General features: G+C 35.6%; 2 protein-coding genes across 2 annotated transcripts; one reads left to right on the top strand and one right to left on the bottom strand.

Moving 5' to 3' along the window:
* Positions 1-6,551: 6,551 nt before the first annotated feature.
* Positions 6,552-7,307, bottom strand: LOC120180540 (ethylene-responsive transcription factor ERF022-like). The gene has a single exon (XM_039185852.1). It carries the CDS (start codon positions 7,214-7,216, stop codon positions 6,680-6,682), a length of 537 nt encoding a protein of 178 aa, XP_039041783.1. The 5' UTR covers positions 7,217-7,307; the 3' UTR covers positions 6,552-6,679.
* Positions 7,308-13,312: 6,005 nt separating this feature from the next.
* On the top strand, positions 13,313-19,987 carry LOC120180619. The gene is made up of 2 exons (XM_039185920.1): positions 13,313-13,440; positions 19,243-19,987. The coding sequence occupies exons 1-2, from the start codon at positions 13,313-13,315 to the stop codon at positions 19,985-19,987; spliced, it is 873 nt and encodes a 290-aa protein (XP_039041851.1).
* Positions 19,988-21,062: the final 1,075 nt, after the last annotated feature.

The raw sequence follows: 21,062 nt of genomic DNA, 5'->3' as shown, positions 1-21,062 counted from the left end.
AAATTATTGAATTGTAGCTACTTAACCAAACATTTTCAAACCAAAAAGAGTAAATATGTTTAGCAACACTTGCATTTGACTTACAAATTGTTTATGGACACTTTCATAACGCGGATGCAGGTAGGCAACGTCTCGCATATATCGCTCTAGCCATAAAATGCAGAAACCACAAGCCTACTGCACCTGTATCTCTATCGGTGAGAGGTAGAAAATGTGTACTTCCTGTCGTCAAACGCTCCAAGTACATGCATACGAGAGAACCACAATCCCCTCTGGCTTCCTTCGTTTGTTGTGGCGCGGTCTCGTCTCTGATAACTGTAACATTGAACTTCTTTGGCTTCTTGTTTCCAGACTTAGTCCAATAATCAATTGCATCCAAGAATTTAGCCAAATGAGAGCTCCATCCCTTAATCATATCTCTCAAATCAGACAATGATATGTAATTTATCATGCTGTTATATACTATTGTCTTTAGGGATGGGAGCTGAAGCTCGACGAGAAGCCAATGAGTACGGTCCAAAACAGGGATAAACACCTGCATCGAAATGTAATAATTCAAATTGCGCACTTATTTATGAACACCTTTAAAATATTTAAACAAATATACTAACCTTATCGATCTCCCACCATGCAGGATAAAGTTTAGCTTGTCCATTAGCCAACACATATGATTTCTGTCGTTGATTCTTCAAGTGAACTACGTGAAAAGACATTGGCATAATTGTATATCGCGGTTTTTTAATATTTTTCTTCAATTTCCTTACAATTAGAAGACGTTTCACCCATGCATCAATATGCTGCTTTACAAAAAAAAGACATATATTAGTGAATTACATAAATTTTAAAAAAAATTAATCAAACTGAAATATAAGAAATATAAGACTTACCCCCCATCGAAATAGCCGTTATCTTCAACCCCTAATAATACACCCCACCAAGACCGTTCAATCAATAAATGCATATCATCTTTGAGTTTGTATATGTCAGCGTAACACCCTTGGCTCTGCTCATATAGATAAAAATCAACTACGGTCTTAACCCAATGGGTATTATCCAGAATTGTTTCCGGTAGTTGTTTCCTCTCCACTTCATCTGCCGGAATGGTACTGGCCGATAACTTATACGAAAGCCAACAGTCATCCATCATGTTCGGCACGTGAGGGGGTTTCTCAATAATTCGATATATTACGCCGTGTGAATCGGGCTCTAGAATGTTGGGAGGGACCTCTTCAACGATGACAGTGGCCTCTTGAACGGTGGGAGGGGACTCTTGAGGGATGATAGGGGCCTCTTCAACGATAGGGGAGGCCTCTTGAACGATGACAGGTGAGTTGGGCTTTTTCTTACGGATTCTTCGCACTATTGGGGTGAACGAAGACGTAATGGCACGTGCACGCTGTCTGATGCGTGAACTCCGTCTTGCAAGAAAAACCCGACGTAGAGCATCCACCTTAGCGGGCCGCTAAAAATAAATTAATACATAAATCAGTAAATAAACATACATGATATTAAACAGTGAGAACAAAGACAAATATATTTCAAACTTGCACGATATTCACCCAAGTCATTATTATATCATTGTTCACAAAATGCATCAGATAACATTCCAGAAGTAAGCACTTATATAAACATTTAAAAGGACAACATATAGGTTTAGTGCAGGTTCAATGACAACATAAAGAGTAGTAGTTTATTCTTGAAACTTAAATTTTCAACACTGTGAAGTTAGTATTTGTGTTTTGGTTGAAGTAATGCAATTCATTCAAGTTTCAATTTGCAGAAGAAGAATAGAATCTAAAACTTAAAATCGCAACGTGAAAATGACTATCGCAATGCGAAAATGACTATCGCAATGTGAATTTGACTATCGCAACGAGAGAATCGCAATGTGAAATGAAAATCACAACAACAAAATCACAACGCGAAAATGACTATCGCAATGCGAATTTGACTATCACAACGAGAGAATCGCAATGCGATTTTCATTTCGCATTGCGATAGTCAAATTCGCATTGCGATAGTCATTTTCGCATTGCGATAGTCATTTTCGCATTGCGATAGTCATTTTCGCATTGCGATTCTCTCGTTGCGATAGTCATTTTCGCATTGCGATAGTAAACTATTCTTCTTCTGCAATTTGAAACTTGAATGGATTGCATTACTTCAACCAAAAGACAACAAAAAACAAATACTAACTTCACAGGGTTAAAGAATAAACAGTTAAACAGTATTGGCAGCAACCGAATGAATTTACTAAGCAATCTAAGTGAAATTACGAGTAAATTTATCATCAAGTTAAATATGAAAAATATTAAACTTACCTCATTGCGTAGAGTATGAACCTCGTTCTGCAACGATGCTACAATCTCACGTAGAGCTGCTACCTCACCACGTAAAGTAGACACCTCAACACGCCATGCACCATTGTCATCGCGTAAAGTACCGACCTCCTCACGCAAGGCATTGATCTCATTACGTAACTCCCCTAACTCATCCCGTGGAGGTGGAGGTGGAGAACAGGGAGATAAACGTCGTGGCGTCTTTGCCGGTCGCCTTTTATGAGGTGATGGTGGAGAAAAGGCTTGATGATGTGACAGAATAGGTGATGACTCTCGTTGTGGAGGTGTATATTCGGGTCGATCAGGTGATGGCTCTGGGTGAGGTGATTCTCTCGAAGTGGTGGCTGCTCATCATCCGTGCCATAAAAAAAAAGCTTACTAGCTCGCCACCAATCAGTGGCAAGCTCAGCTTCCGTGGGTGTCAGCCTCTGTAATGGAGTGTTGGCCTCCTAATAATATAAAAGCTCAAACAAAGTTAAACGTGTACTAGTAATAACTTGTTTATAAACATATGGTAGTATTTGTGTTAACTTTCATTATTTATTGTAGTATACGGTAGTAAATCGTCCCATTGCTGCAAAGACCGTTTCCTCTTCCAGGAAATAGCCCTAGGAATATCATTAGAAGTTTTTAATGCATATGTCTGCATGGCGGGAAAGGCCTCAAATATCCAAATCTACAAACAATATAATAACAAACATTAGTAATTGTTAAAGAATTAATTATAATTTTGGAAACATTATATAAAAATTATTACCTTAAAGGCCCAAATAAAGCCTGACAAAGTGTATTTGGAACCATCGCCACGCAAACTTTTCCGATCATTAAAGGCAGACGACAACTTATTCCATGTAGCTCTCCATAGATACGAACCCCACGGAAATAGGTTCCATGCATTTAGGTCCTCTACCAATTTAATTAGATCATTAGGAATAGGTTGTCGGGCCTCTCTACCTAAAAAGTCGGCTTGCAAAAGTATTAGAAGGCATACTCGGACAACATCGACGTCATCCATCCGAGTAAAACCATCTTTCTTATTCGATAATCTCGTCAAGTCTTTCACGTGTAAATTGGACTTCTCCGTTGACTGCTCAGGAAAAACCCGGGAAAACCATGATAGGCGGGTAATATGTCTAGTGTACCGATCTACATCATCGTGTCCGAAGCATAGATCAGTGATTAAGCAAAACTCCTCCCGCCCAAAACACGTATACGCCGGTGGAAAATCAAACCATATCTCTTCATCACGACGTTCTATAGTCTCTGGTAGATCGCTAGTCATGGTTTGAAGAAACAGATGGGTCAACATAGCATCTCCACCCGGATGTTGTACTTTCAGCAATGGCCCGAAGCAAGTATCCTCAAATATTTTTCTTTGTGCAGGTGAAAGCTTCGACGTAATTGTTTTGGCCAGGCTTATTTTATTTCTTAAGGTCAATTGAGCCGAATAAAAGTTCTGCAAAAACAATAAACATACCAATTTAGATATACCAAAAACTACACTGTGAAGATATGAACAATAAAGAGTAGTAGTTTATTCTTCAAACTTAAATTTGCAACACTGTGAATTTAGTATTTGTTTTTTGGTTGAAGTAATGCAATTCATTCAAGTTTCAATTTGCAGAAGAAGAATAGTTTCTGAAACTTTAAATCGCAACACGAAAATGAAAATCGCAACACGAAAATGATTATTGCAACGCGAATTTGACTATCGCAACGCAAGAATCGCAACGCTAAATGAAAATCGCATTGCAATTCTCTCGTTGCGATAGTCAAATTCGCATTGCGATAGTCATTTTCGTGTTGCGATTCACTCGTTGCGATAGTCATTCTCGGTTTCAAATACTAAAATTGAAAGAAACTTGAATGGATTGCATTACTTCAACCAAAAGACAAAACAAAGACAAATACTAACTTCACAGGGTTAAAGACTAAACAGTTTAGCAGTATTGGCAGCAATCGAATGAATATAATAAGCAATCTAAGTGAAATGGTTAATCTATTATTGAAAACACTAGTAAATTTATCATCAATTTCAATATGAAAAACCTAATAATAATGCAAAAATTTCAAAATAAAAATAATTAAAAAAACTAACCCTCGATGGTTGATTTGGTTGATTTTCCATTTCTGACCGTGAATGATTTCACCGGAGATGGAGACTGTTATCGTCGTGGGGACTGATTTTGTCGGATATGGGGACGGATGTCGCCTTAGAGAGTGAGAGATGGAGATGAGACTGAGTTGTGATTTAGGGTTTTAGGTTATGAGTTACGATTACGGGATATACTGTAGACGGTTCAGTGTTCCGATATATTAATATATTCGTGTTTGGAATTTGAAAAAAAATACGCGTTAATATGAATGGCGCTATGTAAATCGTATTGCGATAGTCAGATTCGCATTACGATTTACGTAATTGCATTGCGATTTACGTAATCGCGTTGCGATTTACGTATTCGCATTGCGAATTAGGAAAATCGCAACGCGAATTTGGGAAATCGCAATGCGATAGTCAGAATCACGTTGCGAATCTGGAAACTGATTTGCGATACCGGAGATCGCGTTGCGAATTATCGATCGCATTGCGATTTAGTTGGTCATTTTGGCAAATCCAAAAAAAATTGGTTAAAATCGTATATTATAAGGCATTTTTTATCAATGAGGTTATTTTTTCAATAAATAAATGTTATATTAAAATTTTATTAAACACTGTTTTCATGTACACCTCTAATTACACGATACAAGAATCTTTAACTTTAGAAAAGTTAAAACGTTCATATACATTTTGTATCTAAAAATGAAGCATTTGTATAGATGATAAATTGATAATCATCTATATATGGGTAAATTATAAGAATTGTCATTAAAGTTTGGATAAATTTTTTTATTCACCACTGAAATTTAAAAAACTATAAAATGGTCACTAACGTATTGTTTTATACCATATCGGTCCCACATCTGTCAATTCTCATTAAATTAATGAGTTGTCATGTTAAAAAAAAGGTTGATACCAAGTTTAACCTCTAAACTATTGCTAAAATATCAATTTGACCTTTAAATCTTCAAAACTTTCTTTAAACCTCAATTCTCCCTTTTCACTTCTCTCACCTTTTCTTTTTCTCTAAATTTTTTATTTTAAAACCAATGATAAAAAAGAAACTTACCCAACCTTTAGTGACCATTAGTGTAATTTACCCTCTATATAAGATTGTCATTAAATACACTATTATGATGTGTCATTTTAATATATATATATACATATATATATATATTGAAAACAAATATATATTGTATAGCATGAAGACGCTTTTTTTTTTTATACATATTTTTTGCAATTTTGAACTCAATAATAATGTATAAGATAATTGTCCTCACTAAAGTTATTTCGTTTGTCATTTTCTAAGAGAGACGAGTAGTTAATAAGAAGACAATATTATCAGGATATGACGTTTCTGATATAGTTTGAACCATGTCTGGTTTACTGATTGTTGGTTATGTGTGATTTGCAGAGAATAATTCTAGCAGTTTATTTGAATTTTTGGTTGTGTGAATGCCGAAAAATATATTATGAGAAAATAAGTTTAATTTTGGTCGGATATAATACATAATTTAGGATTAAAATGAGAGTGGGTGGAACCTCAAAAATACCCGGGAGGTGTTGGGGCCGGGTATCGGTTTTCATCCGTGTGGTCAGGCATATAAAATACTACCAAATATAGAAATAGTCAAAATTTTCCTTTTGTGCATAGAAATATTTGGAAGCACGAGCACCTGCCGCCACTTCTTGTTCAATGAGCAACCCAAATGAGAGCAAAAACTGGAAAACCCAATTCCTCATTTTTGACTTTTAAGTTTAATATTCGAGCCCTAATGAATGCACACTTCGTAATAATTAAGCAATGGAAGAATCCATTTGTTTGTTGTTGCATTGGGCAATAACACTAAGAGAAAAGAAGAAAATATTTATTAGATCCTTCAATTCTTCTACCAAAGCATCCCCAAACCACATATGTTGATATATACTCACAATCTGAAAATAAAAGGAAAAAGATTACTAGAACTAAACCTCTTAAATGTCATCCTTGTTATGAAATTATTGATTATTTATTTTATGTAATATGTATATGCTACTTGCAAGCATTGTCACCTAGCTTGATAGGAGCAACAATTTTGCTATAATTCTTCCCCCGTTAAAAAGAAGGGTGTGTATGTAGGAATCTTATGTGATTTGATATACTGTCGGTCAATTTTCAAATTCTACGTGTAAATTTTTGTAGTTTACTCATGGAATTAAATTGAAAGGCTTAACCGACAGTATATCGAAGATGAAAAAATATTTAATCCCAAATAGGCTCAACCAGAATTTCTTCATATTCACTCATGAACTCGGTATCATCAACCCCAAACATGATTGGATCAGCCAACAAAAGTGCACCAGCCAGTTCCGTCCACATCTTGGGAGAATCCAGTGGGAACTCATTGATAGCCTGAATTTGGCTCGGTGACAGTCCGGTCCTAATTGGACCAAGGCTCCCACCACCAGCTACCTCCGAAGCCACTTCCGAGCTCAACTTGGGTCTTCGACCGATCCTCAGTGCCGCCTCTTGAGCTGCCATTTGAATGTCTTCTGCACTGGAGCTAGCCGGACGTGGGAGGCTATCGACCAGCTCCGGAAAGTTAAGCCGAGCAGCTCGACCACGGAAGTGTAGTGCCGCCACGTCATAGGCCGCCGATGCCATTTCGGCTGTCTCGTAGCTTCCCAGCCATATTCGGGTCTTCTTCCCTGGCTCCCTGATTTCAGACACCCATTTCCCCCATTTCCTTTGGCGCACACCTCTGTAACTTGATGGACTAACTGTTGTCTGGCGTTCCATTTAACTTAATATCCTGCAGAACAAAGAAATTGATCAAGGTTGAAAGAAGAGTGATGCTTGGATGGATGATATCCATATATAAATATATATATAGGGAAGTGATGGTGAAGGGTGGGGACTGAATTAATATTATGGAGGAAGTGAACTTCCGAGTAGCTACGTGAGTGCGTAGAGGCTGTCATAAGTGCATCTGTTTTCATGAACTTAAATAAAATGTTTTAAATTTTGAGAATGAAGAAAATAAGTGTTAAAAGAGTTTTTTTTTAGTCCGTGGTTCAACTCAACCAATATAATTAATAGTTATCGAGATTTTGAAAAATATAATAATCCGTTTAAATGTTATACACTAGGTAGCTTAGACAATGGGGTTTGAAATTTATAGCCTTTTAAAAAGCAGTTAAACTGATTAGATTTTGTTAACTAATAAGATAAACGACAACCGTAGAAAGTAAATGGTACGTAGTTCTAAAGGTGATTACAGATGTCTTGGTAGAGTTTGTCTAGTTTTTGGTGAGGGAGTTTGTTCGTAGCTTACACTCTATTGCATGATTATTTATGGTGTTCTAGACATGTTTTGATTAGGAGTTATTGTGGCGTTGGTCCTGATTGAATATCCTAAGAAATAATGATATAAGTTGATGAGTCATCATCAAAGAGGCCACATATATCTATACATAGGATTGTAGATGAGATATGCGTGTTTACTGGTAGGAATTCAAAGTACACTCTGCATGTTTGTGGGAGTCATAAACTCCAATATTTGATGATTCGTGTATTTGTTTAAAATGTTTAGTCAATGATAATTTTGAATTTGGTACTTAAGCATTTTTATTTTTATAAAAAATTATGATTTGTTATATATCATTTAACCTTTTCACCTTTACCGTATTATCTAACTCAACAAAATTAAGGTTTAATACAAACAAAAATCTAAATTATACCTCTTTTTTTATTTAGATGTTTAAATTTTTTTCGGTCAATATAAGTATCTGACGACTTTAAGTGTATGATCCGTGATGGTCGTTAAAGATTTCGTTAAAATTTAGTCAGACAATCAATAGTGGTCAATATAAGTATACGTGGCATAATTTTTTATTTTCTTTATTTTTTAAACAAATTAAGGTAATGATTTTTTTATAAAAAAAACTCAAATTTTTTAAAATGTCCATAAAATCCTTAATCCCAAAATCAATTTCATTGCCAACTACTGTCATCGACGGCCACACCCGTCGGTTCACCATGCAATCTGAAATGGTGGTGATAAATGTCTGTATTGTTGTTTTCTTAATCAAAGGCTTAAATAGGTTAATTCTTTGTTTATGTTGTCTTCGGATCCGTTCAAACCAATTTTCAAAGAAGACGTTGTTGCAACTTTTGAGAATGGATTCTTCCCAATGGTTCTCGTTCAGATCCCCGTGTATAACGAAAAAGAGGTATACACTAAGACAAAGAAAGACTTTTTTTATCTTTTGAAAGAAAAAATAAAAAAACTCATTGTTTTGTTTATGGTTTGAATTTTATTTTGAGTACAGGACGGACTGCTCACTAAAATTGAAGAGTGAAAGAGGAAGGAAAAGACAAGTGGTGATGGGGGAGGGGGGAGAGAGAGAGAGAGAGAGAGGAGAGAAGGAGAAGTATAATTTATTTTTAATCTAATTCTTTAGATTTAAACTTAAAAACTTATTTAGAATTATAAATAATGTCATGTGTTAACATTTGAATGGATAACGATTTTTTTTAATAATTGTTATAATTAACGTATTTAAAATAATAATATTTGTAACGTTAAATATCTATATCAGTGAAAAAAATTTAAATACTTAAATAAAAAAGTATATTTAAATATTTTTTATATTAAGCCTAAAATTAATATGAGCTCAAATTAGTTAAAGTGATAGAAAAAATATTGTTGTTGAAGACGAAATAGAACCATTTCCATAAGCAAAATGGTTTTCCTATTGACAACGCGGTTTACTCACACGTGGCGATAGGCTTTACACCTAACTAACCAATCCCTCTTTTTAAATCCCTTTCTATAGCATAGAGGGACTGGGCTGTTTCCGAATTAGTCAGTAAAAACTTTTGTTGTTGTTGTTATTTACAGGTTTAATTGGGCAGTAAAAACTAATTCGTTAAATTCAAGTCGAATCTTATATTATATTTTTAAGAAAAAAATGAGTTTAGTCCATCTTGATATATATTTTTTAATTAAAAATATTTGATTTAAGATTTTCAACATAAAAGATTATCCCACTTCATGGGCAGAAGAGCTTCAAAAGGCAATAATTACCGCACATTTCTTTCCAGGCCCATCGACGCTCAGTTTTTTGTAATATTTCCTTGTCACTCTCCTCTTTTTAATCCTACTTATTATATCGAGCCAAGTAAAACCGTAACTACCACGCCAGGAAAACGAACCGAGCCTTCTAGAAATTCATTGCACCATTCGCAATTGTACTGTAGTTTTTATTATTTAAGTCCTTATTAGAAATCGTTTAATTATTGGTATAATTTTTAAAGCAACCAGTTAGAGTTTTACTTACTAAAATATTAAACTGTAAACGGGTTAATATTTGTTTTTCTCATTTATTATTTTAAAGCAGTAAGTATCATAAAGTAATTATATATCACTAAGTATCATAAAGCTCGACATGAAAATATTAAATTTGGATTAGGCATCTCAATTCATCTTAGGGTCTTTCCAAATGAAACATGTCATCTTTTAGAAGCCTGAGATTGATTGGAACATACCACCAAACGAATCATTGGAGATTGGGGAAGAGAAACAGCTGGATCCTGCACACACTTTGGTGCGTCTGTCTTCCATTAACATGTTTGTTTTTGACTTCCAAACCGATTATTAATTGACCCTTCGTGATTTTCAGTTTGGAACTGACACCGCCCTTTGTCGAATGTCGACCCATTCATGCCGTACCCGTAAGTACGGTTTTCGGGTCCACCGCCACCACCTGCTTCACCGTCCTCGCAGTTTCAACACAAACGTCCTACCAAACCCTAAATAAATGTATGGCGCAACTCTTATGCACACCTCGTGGACTATAAATTACGCCCTGCTGATGCCTGATGACTGTCAGGTTTTGGGTTTTATACTTTTAGTTACCGTAGGTGCTAAAATGTTTTATACCGGTTGTATTCGTCGGTACGTTCTAATCTTAAATCATTATAAAATTATTTAAAATTTATTTCAATTAAACTTTTAATGTATTTTGATTAGGAATGTAAACGAGAGAAGACATATCATAATTTATTTGAATTTGATTTGATTAAAGTTTGATTAATATTAGATTCGAATGAATTTGACTTGAATTCCTAACATGTCAAAGCAAGCTACTTTATATCTGACTTAAAAATCTCAATAGCAATTAAAAAGAAATATTATTTTTTTTATTTTTAAAATTAAATTATTAGTAATATGAACATTTATATGTTTTTAAAAAATATAATATAAGATTTTCATGTAATTAAGGTTCTAGTTATAGTTTGAGCTTCAATCGAGTTAAATATGAGAATGTTTCGAGTTCAAGTTTTTTTAACTCTAATTTTTTATTTTGAGTTTGAGTCAAACTTAAACATTTTAAACTCACGTGTTTGAAAAAAAATAAGTATATTGATACGTTATGGACAACCTTTCTTTTAGCATACATCTATTTTGTTCATATATATATGTTTGTTTGGATCTTCTTGTATATTTAATATTAGACAAATACAATCAATAATCTTTAGAACGAGTGATTAAACGTTTTTAGTTGGTATTTTTTCTCCTTTTAAGTTTAATATTCATTAAAAACAATTTTTTTTATCAATTTCAAAGAATTATTCAAATAAAATATTATAAAATATATATAATTTACGCATTTTTTAAAATATTATTAAAAGATATGGGGAGAAAAAGCCGGTGTCGACTGCACCGGCGGTAGAAAACAACTTTAGGCAACATGATTGTAGTGATGGGCAGCACCTTCAAAGTCTTTTATTCGTCAAAGTTGGCGTCGTACACTACATTTTATTTACTTTATCACTCATTGTCTGTATTTGATGTTTCGGCATTTGCATATAAGGTTTAATAGTCAACATATTTAATGTATATATCCTTAATAAATAATTTTAGAAAAATAAAATTATATTTAGTTTTATTTTTTAACCTATCACATTTTGTAATCTATTATTGGTAGTATATAAAATTATACATTATTAATGTATTAAATATAATATAATATAACTTTATTTTATATTATCTTTATGCCGTCATCATTTTTATAAATTGTATATAAGTCTATAATTAAAACGATTACATATTTGATTTAGTTCAGTTTATCATTTAAAATAATGACATTAAAATAATTTCACTTTTCTTATTTAAATCCACCCCTACCCAATAATTTCCTAATTAATTTTGTGTAATATGATACTTAAACTTATATTATATTATATATATTGATATTTGATTTATTGGTCTACTAATTGAAATCAGGTATCGCAAGTGTTCTTTATGAAGAGATTGTTTTTATTCATTTTGCTCCATTCATAACGTTAAGATTCAAACTTTGAACAATACTTAATTAAAAGACTTAATATTTCATCTCACTGAATGAACTAATTGAGTTTATCGATTATATCAACATTATATATGCTAACACCTAAAAGATATATAATGATAAACTACACCCAAAGTCAATTATAGCTCTATCGTTAAATATTAGATAGAATAGTAACGTGACCCAATATAATAATAATTTTAATCCTTAAAGCTTATGTAACTTTATCAATTTCGATCCTAATCTGAAAAAATTCAATAAATAATTCATTTTTATTTTGTCTTTATTCGTCTCCAAAAAATATTATATTGCCTTTATGTTATTTTCCTGGTATAATAATAGTTCAACGGTAAATTATTGTTGTTTTATGTCAGAATGTAATTATCCAACTATTGCTTTGATTTGTATCCAACTATTGTTTTGATTTGTTCGACTCGTTTGGTTTGATAGTATCGTAAAAAAGAATAAATTGATGGAATTTTAAATTATGAAGGTTCAATTTATTGAATAATTATAAGTTAGGACAAAATTGATAGAATAAATAAGTTTTAGAGACTAAAAATATTATTATATTAGGACATATTAAACATTCATTTCAAATTTAACGACAAAGTGACATGTAAATGACATATTCATTGCTAACATCATAATTAAGGGACCCTGAATGTAGTTTACCCAAGATATAACATTAATCTGAAACCTACAATGAATTTGTTACACGGATGATAGAGAATGTTTTACGATAAATATATTATCATATTAAAATAATTGATCGGATGAGCTCCAACAATAAATATAAATGATATTCTTCAACAATCAACATTGAACATTGATTATATTTGGATCAAGAATTTTGAGGAGAAAATTTATTTTTATTAAGGTTTTTAAAATTACAAAATGAAATTTTAAATTTATAAAAAAAATACAAAGAGTTCTTGGTGGAAAAAAAACTCTATTTTATTAAGATTTTTACTTCTTGGAACCAACTTACCTCAGTGATTAAAGGAATCGTTATTTTTTTTAAAGGTCATGCTTCGAGCACCAACGACTGCGAGGTGATTGAGCGTTCATTGTCAAATAATTGAGTTAGAACATATTCTACTTTGTAATCACATTTAGCTTAATACAAATAAATAAATTAAAAATTATTATTTTTTTTTAAAAGAAATTCAAATATTAATAAAGATGGCGTTCTCTATATACATTAGATTAATTCTAAAATTTAAGTTGGTGGTAAATATATTTGATAAGTTCAATAATTGAGCCCTTAAAATATTAATGGAATTAAGAATTGTATAAAAAATCTTTAGATTTATAGTGAATCTATTCTCATATATTCAAGTATTTAATTTGTTGTTTGTTTTGTTCCTTCGTTGCTTCTCAAGAAATTCTTTACTTGTTTGAAATACCAACTTTATTTATTTAGTCTCTGTACAGGCAAGAATCCTATTCCCTTTAAGTGGTATTTATAAGAAATTGATGTTTGAACATCTACTTGTCATTCACAGCTATCTCATATTCTTTACTCACAAAAACACAAATGGAGATGAAAAATGAGAGAGCGATTAAGCATAGGTTCCATGTGCATCCTTTGGTGTTTGCGGAAGAGCAAATCAATGAAGGTGATCTCAAAGCTTACTGTTATGGATGCAGTGAATTTGGTTTCAGGTTCCTTATTTACTTGTGCACTATGCTATTATCACCTTCATAAAAAATGTGCAGAGGTACCCTATTCAATTTCTAATCACCCTCTCCATCCCCACCACTCAGGTTTTTTTCTTCGAGAAAGGAAAACCGTATATGGTTGTGCATTATGCAAGGAAAAACGTGACATGTTCTCTTATGAATGTAATAATTGTTCGTTTTCCCTTGACATCGAATGTTTTAATTTATCTTCTTCGTATGGTAAGGTCAACCCAGTGTCCAAACATGACTTCCACCAACATCCATCAACCTTCATTCAAACTCCCATGGATGAACTCAAAAGATTCAACAGCCTCTGGTGTCATCAACCATCGCTTGATACTATCTATTTTTGTTTTCACTGTCCATCCTTTGTTTTCCATACGAAATGCATTGATGAGTTACCCGCTAAAATCCATCAGCTACACCCTTTTTCTTGAGCGTAAAAAGAATCATCTCTTTTGCAAGCCATGCCAAAAGAAACATGGTGGATACTTTTATTCTTGTTCTCTTTGCAATTTTAACATTAATGTTGAATGTGCTCGGCCGAGGCCCGTTGTTGAAGACAAAGGCCGCCACCAGCACCCATTCACCTTACTTTGGAGGCAGGACGCATTCATTTGCGATGCGTGTGGCACTGAGGGGAATTCTATATCATATATATGTCCCACATGCAGCGTCATTGTCCATAAAGACTTTACAAAACTCCCACCAATTATCAAATTTTCCAGACATGATCACTGTCTTTTTCACAAATATTTTCTCCGAAAACAAGAGCTTACAAGGCAGGATTGCAAGACCTGTTTCGAAGAATTGAAACTGTTGAAAATTAATAAAACACATGGGCTGCTAAGGGGGGCTGCTAAGGGGGGCTGCTAAGGGGGCTGCTAAGGGGGGGCTGCTGTAATTTTTTATTTTTTATAATAGGGTTAATTACAATATTAGTCTTTAAGCTTCAGCTATAAATACCCTAGCTCATTTAGCTTCAAAATCATCCCAAAAATCATTTCTTTCTCCCAATACTAGAGAGCTTTCTTGTGAGTAGTGAGTGTTTTGTAAACACCTGTAAAATTTCTCTCTTAGTAAAAGATCTGCAGCAGTCCGGAGACGTAAGCAAAATTGGCTGAACTCCGTTATCAATTTTTCGGGTATTATTTTTCCGATTTTATTTCGCGTTCTCACTAATCTGGTTATAGGGAAATTACTTGTACTCGGTTTATTTCCTAACAACTGGTAATCAGAGCTTTTGGTTGTGAATTTTGTCAATTTTCTGCGAGGTTACTATTCATTACTATTCACGTGAATAGTGAATTTCGTGAATAGTGAAATTCGGTCGGCGATACGAGTTTGTCGACGGAGGTGTTCTAATACACGGCGGTTCGCAGAAATTGTCAGAAACGATCCAAACGAAGCCAGATTCGAGTGGGAGCGATGGCTGCAGACGAAGGGAAGGTGAAAATTGAAAAGTTCGATGGTGCGGACTTTGGCTTTTGGAAGATGCAGATCGAAGATTTTCTGTACCAGAAAAATCTATATCAACCCCTCTCAGGAAAGCAACCAGAGGGCATGAAGGATGAAGATTGGGCTCTTCTCGACAGACAAGCCCTCGGAGTTATCCGACTGACGTTATCCCGAAATGTTGCTTTCAACATAGCAAAGGAAAAGACCACGGCAGTTCTTATGGCAGCTCTCTCCAGTATGTATGAGAAGCCATCGGCCTCAAACAAAGTTCACTTGATGAGGCGATTATTCAATTTGCGGATGACGGAAGGGGCATCAGTGGCTCAACACCTGAATGAACTCAACACAATCACAACCCAGTTGAGTTCTGTAGAAATTGAATTCGATGATGAAGTTCGAGCTTTAATTCTCTTATCATCTCTACCAGACAGTTGGAATGCTACTGTTACAGCAGTTAGCAGCTCGTCGGGAAATAGTAAATTGAAATTCGACGATGTTCGGGATCTGGTACTGAGCGAAGAAATTCGACGGAGAGAATCGGGTGAAGCATCAACCTCCTCAGCCTTGCACACGTAGTCCAGAGGGAGAACTTCAGAAAGAAATTCAAATCGTGGCAGATCCAAATCCAGACGGGAAAAATCCAGAACGGGAAAGAAAGATTTTACCTGTTATAATTGTGGCAAGAAAGGTCACTTTAAAAGAGATTGCCGAGCACTGAAGAAAGATACCGGTGCACAGGAATCTGCCAACGTGACAGAGGAGACAGGTGATGCCATGATTCTAAGCGTCAACAGTCCGATTGAATCATGGATCTTGGATTCAGGGGCATCTTTCCACTCCACCCCATGCCAAGAAATCATGGAGAACTATATCAGTGGTGATTTTGGGAAGGTTCATCTTGCTGATGATGAAACCTTGAAGATCGTCGGAAAAGGAGATATCCGACTAAAGCTGCCAAACCAGACCACCTGGAAGCTGACAGGAGTGAGACATATTCCTGGCCTCAAAAGAAATCTGATTTCTGTTGGACAACTTGATGGAGAAGGATATAGTACAACCTTTTCAGGTTGTGAATGGAAGATTACCAAAGGAGCACTCGTCATTGCTCGTGGTAAGAAGACTGGTACTCTCTATGTAACCTCAAATTTAGAGAATATCATTGCAGTAGCAGATGCTGATGGAAAATCAAACCTATGACACCAAAGGCTTGGCCATATGAGCGAGAAAGGAATGAAGATACTTCTGTCAAAAGGGAAGCTGCCGGATCTAAAGAATGTGGATGTCGGACTATGCGAGGATTGCATCTTTGGCAAACAAAAGAAAGTCAGTTTTGAAAAGATTGGCAAGGCACCCAAGGCAGAAAGGTTAGAATTGATTCATACTGATGTATGGGGACCATCCCCAGTTCCATCTCTTGCAGGCTCACTATATTATGTCACCTTCATCGATGATTCAACAAGGAAGGTGTGGGTTTATTTTCTGAAGAAGAAATCAGAAGTCTTTGATACCTTCAGAAAATGGAAGGCCATGGTGGAAAATGAGACTGGGTTGAAAGTCAAGAGGTTGAGGTCTGACAATGGAGGAGAGTACAGAGACAGTAGATTCAGAGATTTCTGCGCAAACAATGGGATTAAGATGGAGAAAACAGTTCCCATAACACCGCAGCAGAATGGCGTAGCAGAGCGCATGAACATAACTCTGAATGAACGTGCTAGAAGCATGAGGATACATGCCGGATTGCCCAAATTTCTATGGGTTGAAGCTATCAACACTGCAGCTTACCTGATCAACCGTGGGCCCTCTGTTCCTTTGGATGGCGGAATACCAGAGGAAGCTTGGAGCAAGAAAGAAATAAACCTTTCATACTTAAGAGTGTTTGGTTGTATTTCTTATGTACACATAGACTCTGCTGAAAGAAGTAAACTTGATGCTAAGTCCAACAAATGTGCCTTTGTTGGTTATGGTGGTGATGAGTTCGGTTACCGGTTTTGGGACTACGAAAATCGAAAGATCATCAGAAGCAGAGACGTCATTTTCAATGAAAATGTGATGTACAAAGACAGGTCAACCGCAGAATCAAGTAATACCGAGGCTGAAACAAAGGAATTTGCTGAGTTCGAGGAGATTTCTGAAAATGATGTTCAGATCAGTCCTGAAGCAGTTCAAGAGGAAGAACCAGGCACACCAGAACTGAGACGCTCCTCCAGAATTCCTAAACCAACCCAACGGTATTCACCTTCTTTACACTACTTGTTGTTGACTGACAATGGTGAACCAGAGTGTTATGATGAAGCAATGCAAGTGGAGGATTCAGTCAAGTGGGAGTCTTCCATGAAAGATGAGATGGACTCGCTTATGTCAAATCAGATGTGGGAATTAGCTGAATTACCACCAGGCAAGAGAGCGCTCCATAACAAGTGGATTTACAGGATCAAAGAAGAGCACGATGGGAGCAAAAGTTACAAAGCAAGATTGGTTGTCAAAGGCTTTCAGCAAAAAGAAGGTATTGATTACAATGAAATTTTCTCTCCAGTCGTGAAACTGTCTACAATCAGACTGGTGTTGAAAATTGTAGCTGCAGAAAATTTACATCTTGAGCAGTTAGATGTAAAGACAGCTTTCCTTCATGGTGATTTGGAGGAAGAAATCTATATGAGGCAGCCAGAAGGCTTCATAGAGGCAGGCAAGAAAAACCTGGTATGCAGGTTGAAGAAGAGCTTGTATGGTTTAAAACAAGCTCCTAGACAGTGGTACAAGAAGTTCGATAGTTTCATGGGTAGCAGTGGTTTTACCAGATGCCAAGCAGATCATTGTTGCTACATCAAGAGGTTCGACAACAGCTTCATTATTTTATTATTGTACGTTGATGACATGCTCGTTGCAGGCTCAGACATGCAAGAGATTATACACTTGAAGCAAAAATTGTCGAAGCAGTTTGCTATGAAGGATCTGGGCGCTGCAAAGCAGATTCTTGGGATGAGGATCAAGAGAGACATAAAGTCGGAGACTTTGATGTTATCACAGGCTGAGTACATCAACAAAGTACTCTCCAGGTTCAACATGCAAGATGCTAAACCAGTAAGTACACCTTTAGGTGTTCATTTCAGACTCTCCAAAGAACAGTCACCAAAGACGGAGGAAGAACGTGCACACATGGTGAAGGTGCCGTATGCCTCAGTAATTGGAAGTCTGATGTATGCCATGGTTTGTACCAGACCAGATATTGCTCAAGCAGTGGGAGCTGTTAGCAGGTACATGAATAATCCAGGCAAAATACACTGGGAAGCAGTCAAATGGATCCTCAGATATCTGCGAGGTACCACAAACAAAGCACTTTGTTTCAAAGGTGGAGATACGATACTGACAGGCTATGTAGATGCTGACTTAGCCGGAAATGTTGACATCAGAAGAAGCACTACAGGGTATGTCTATACTCTAGGAGGAACCGCAGTGAGTTGGGTTTCTCAACTACAGAAGATAGTTGCTCTCTCTACAACCGAAGCAGAATATGTCGCTGTTACGGAAGCCAGCAAAGAGATGGTCTGGCTCCAAAGTTTCTTGGAAGAGTTAGGCAAGAAACAAGAAAACAATGTCTTGTATTGCGACAGTCAAAGTGCTATCCATCTAGCGAAGAATCCGTCTTTTCATTCCAGGACGAAGCACATACAATTGAGATATCATTTTATCCGGTCTCTTCTGGAAGATGGGATTTTGAAACTTGAAAAGATTAGTGGAGCTCAAAATCCGGCAGACATGTTAACAAAGACGGTGACCACAGAAAAACTGAAGTTGTGTTCAGCTTCAGTTGGCATGCTAGAATAAAAGACCAGAAATGCTGCTGCATTGATCGAGGTGTGAAGACAGATTAAAATCAGTCTTCAAGTGGGAGATTGTTGAAAATTAATAAAACACATGGGCTGCTAAGGGGGGCTGATAAGGGGGCTGCTAAGGGGGGGGCTGCTGTAATTTTTTATTTTTTATAATATGGTTAATTACAATATTAGTCTTTAAGCTTCAGCTATAAATACCCTAGCTCATTTAGCTTCAAAATCATCCCAAAAATCATTTCTTTCTCCCAATACTAGAGAGCTTTCTTGTGAGTAGTGAGTGTTTTGTAAACACCTGTAAAATTTCTCTCTTAGTAAAAGATCTGCAGCAGTCCGGAGACGTAAGCAAAATTGGCTGAACTCCGTTATCAATTTTTCGGGTATTATTTTTCCGATTTTATTTCGCGTTCTCACTAATCTGGTTATAGGGAAATTACTTGTACTCGGTTTATTTCCTAACAGAAACTAGAGCGTGGGAGTTACTCTTGTGTGAAGCCAGGTTGCAATTACGTTGTCCATGTGAATTGTGCCTTGGAGAAGGAGATCTGTACGAGGTAATTGAGGAAGAATGCCAATGTGAGGAGCTCAATGCCGCTACGCAGTCTTCCATCACTCGTGTTATTGAGATGAATGAAGATGGGGAAGCCACAAAGATTGAACATTTCAGCCATGAAGGTCATTGCCTGGTGTTAGCAGACAAGATGGAGGAGGAAACTGATAGAAAATGTGATGGGTGCATGCTGCCTGTCTCAACTAATTTGTTTTATTATTGTTTGGAATCAGATTGCCATTTTTGTCTTCACAAAAATTGTGCTAAGTTGCCAAGAATCAAGCAACATTGGTTTCGTCAATCCAATGCCACTCTTCAATCCGCTGTCTTTCTGAAATGTTGCTTGTGCAATCGATGTTGTAGTGGTTTCTTCTACAACATTGGAGGATACTACAATGTTTGCATAAGGTGTGCTAAAGTTCCCGATGAAGATCAAGGACACCAACACTTTCTCTCTTTTGATTTCAAATGTTGGGAGCGATGTAAGGGATGTGGCGCTGCTAGTAATGGCTGGGGTGCATTGAAATGTAGAAGCTGCAAATTTGCTTTGGATTTTGTATGCTTAACTTTACCGCATTCAGCTCTTCACAAAGTGGATCAACAGATACTATACCTTACTTACCATGATGATAATGATTATTCAAATCATTGTTATTGTGATATTTGTGAAAGAGAAAGAGATCCAAACCTTTAGTATTACTATTGTTCAATCTGCGATACTTCTGCTCATCCCGATTGTGTTCTTGGAAAATTTTTATTTGTCAAGGATGGGATTACGTGACATTATTATGTCGGGCATAATCATCATCTTTTTTTTAAGAAGATGAGGGCTACCCTAAATGCTCTTGATGTGGTAAGCTTTGCCTTGAAGAAATTCTCTAGTGTGAAGAGTGTACATGCAACTTTATTATTCACTTCAAATGCCAATTTGACTTTTAAAGCTTTCGAGTAAGTTCTCTAAATAATTAAAGAATTATTATTCTGTGTAATCATTCTTTTCTATAAAAAAAAATTCTCTGTGGTTATTGATGAGCAGGTCGGGAGATTTTATCCAGCTCAAATAATTCACAAAGAACTTGACATTTCATTCCGACTTATTCGAGAAAATAGTTCTAAAAACTCAATGAGTTTAATCTATGATTCTGAGTGTTGCTTGATTGATGGTTTTGTGTGCTTTGATTCCAATGTCAGATTGGGATTTGTTTAAGACGTATTTGGGTTTGTATGATTTGATTTCAGTGTTACTTTAAGGTTGGTTTGTGATTATATGATTTTATTACAATGTTGCTTTATGATTTGCCCTGTTTGAATAGTAACAAATTATTATTATTCAAACCGTTTCATATTTAGAGAGCACGAGCTTAAATGAATGCCCAGCAGTCGTTTGTAGGCCATGAACACCTGCTCAAAGACGTGACCTACTCTCACCAGCTTCTCCTGCAAAAATAACATCAACTTTGATTCTAAACTGTTGACACACATATGCTAATTTGCAATGCTCGTCTGTGTATATCCTGTGTTTCCTTTAACACAATCATACAAGCTTTTTTACCGACATTGATTAGGGTCATAGGTCCCACCGTGTGAACTCTCTCAATATTTATAACGGTTATTAGTCTCGTTGTAACGATTGATTCGGATTGCAGTTATTCAGATCATATTGATTGCAATCGCAACTGTAAGTTCCTAAAAAAAAACATTTATTAATAGTGACAAAGTGTTCAATGCCTACAAATGTATTATTTATTAAAAAAAATTCCACATATGTA

The sequence above is a fragment of the Hibiscus syriacus genome, unplaced genomic scaffold (genome assembly GCF_006381635.1).
Source record: "Hibiscus syriacus cultivar Baekdansim isolate YM2019G1 unplaced genomic scaffold, ASM638163v2 tig00112498_pilon, whole genome shotgun sequence".
NCBI classification, from domain to species: Eukaryota; Viridiplantae; Streptophyta; class Magnoliopsida; order Malvales; family Malvaceae; genus Hibiscus; species Hibiscus syriacus.
This window is presented reverse-complemented; position numbering and strand designations above follow the sequence as displayed.

Bases quoted from the DNA above. Each gene is read 5' to 3' on its own strand.
- LOC120180619 (XM_039185920.1), top strand. From the start codon at position 13,313: ATGGAGATGAAAAATGAGAGAGCGATTAAGCATAGGTTCCATGTGCAT. The intron at 13,441-19,242 runs GTTCCTTATTTA...GTGTGAAGCCAG, and splicing joins TGCAGTGAATTTGGTTTCAG to GTTGCAATTACGTTGTCCAT.
- LOC120180540 (XM_039185852.1), bottom strand. From the start codon at position 7,216: ATGGAACGCCAGACAACAGTTAGTCCATCAAGTTACAGAGGTGTGCGC.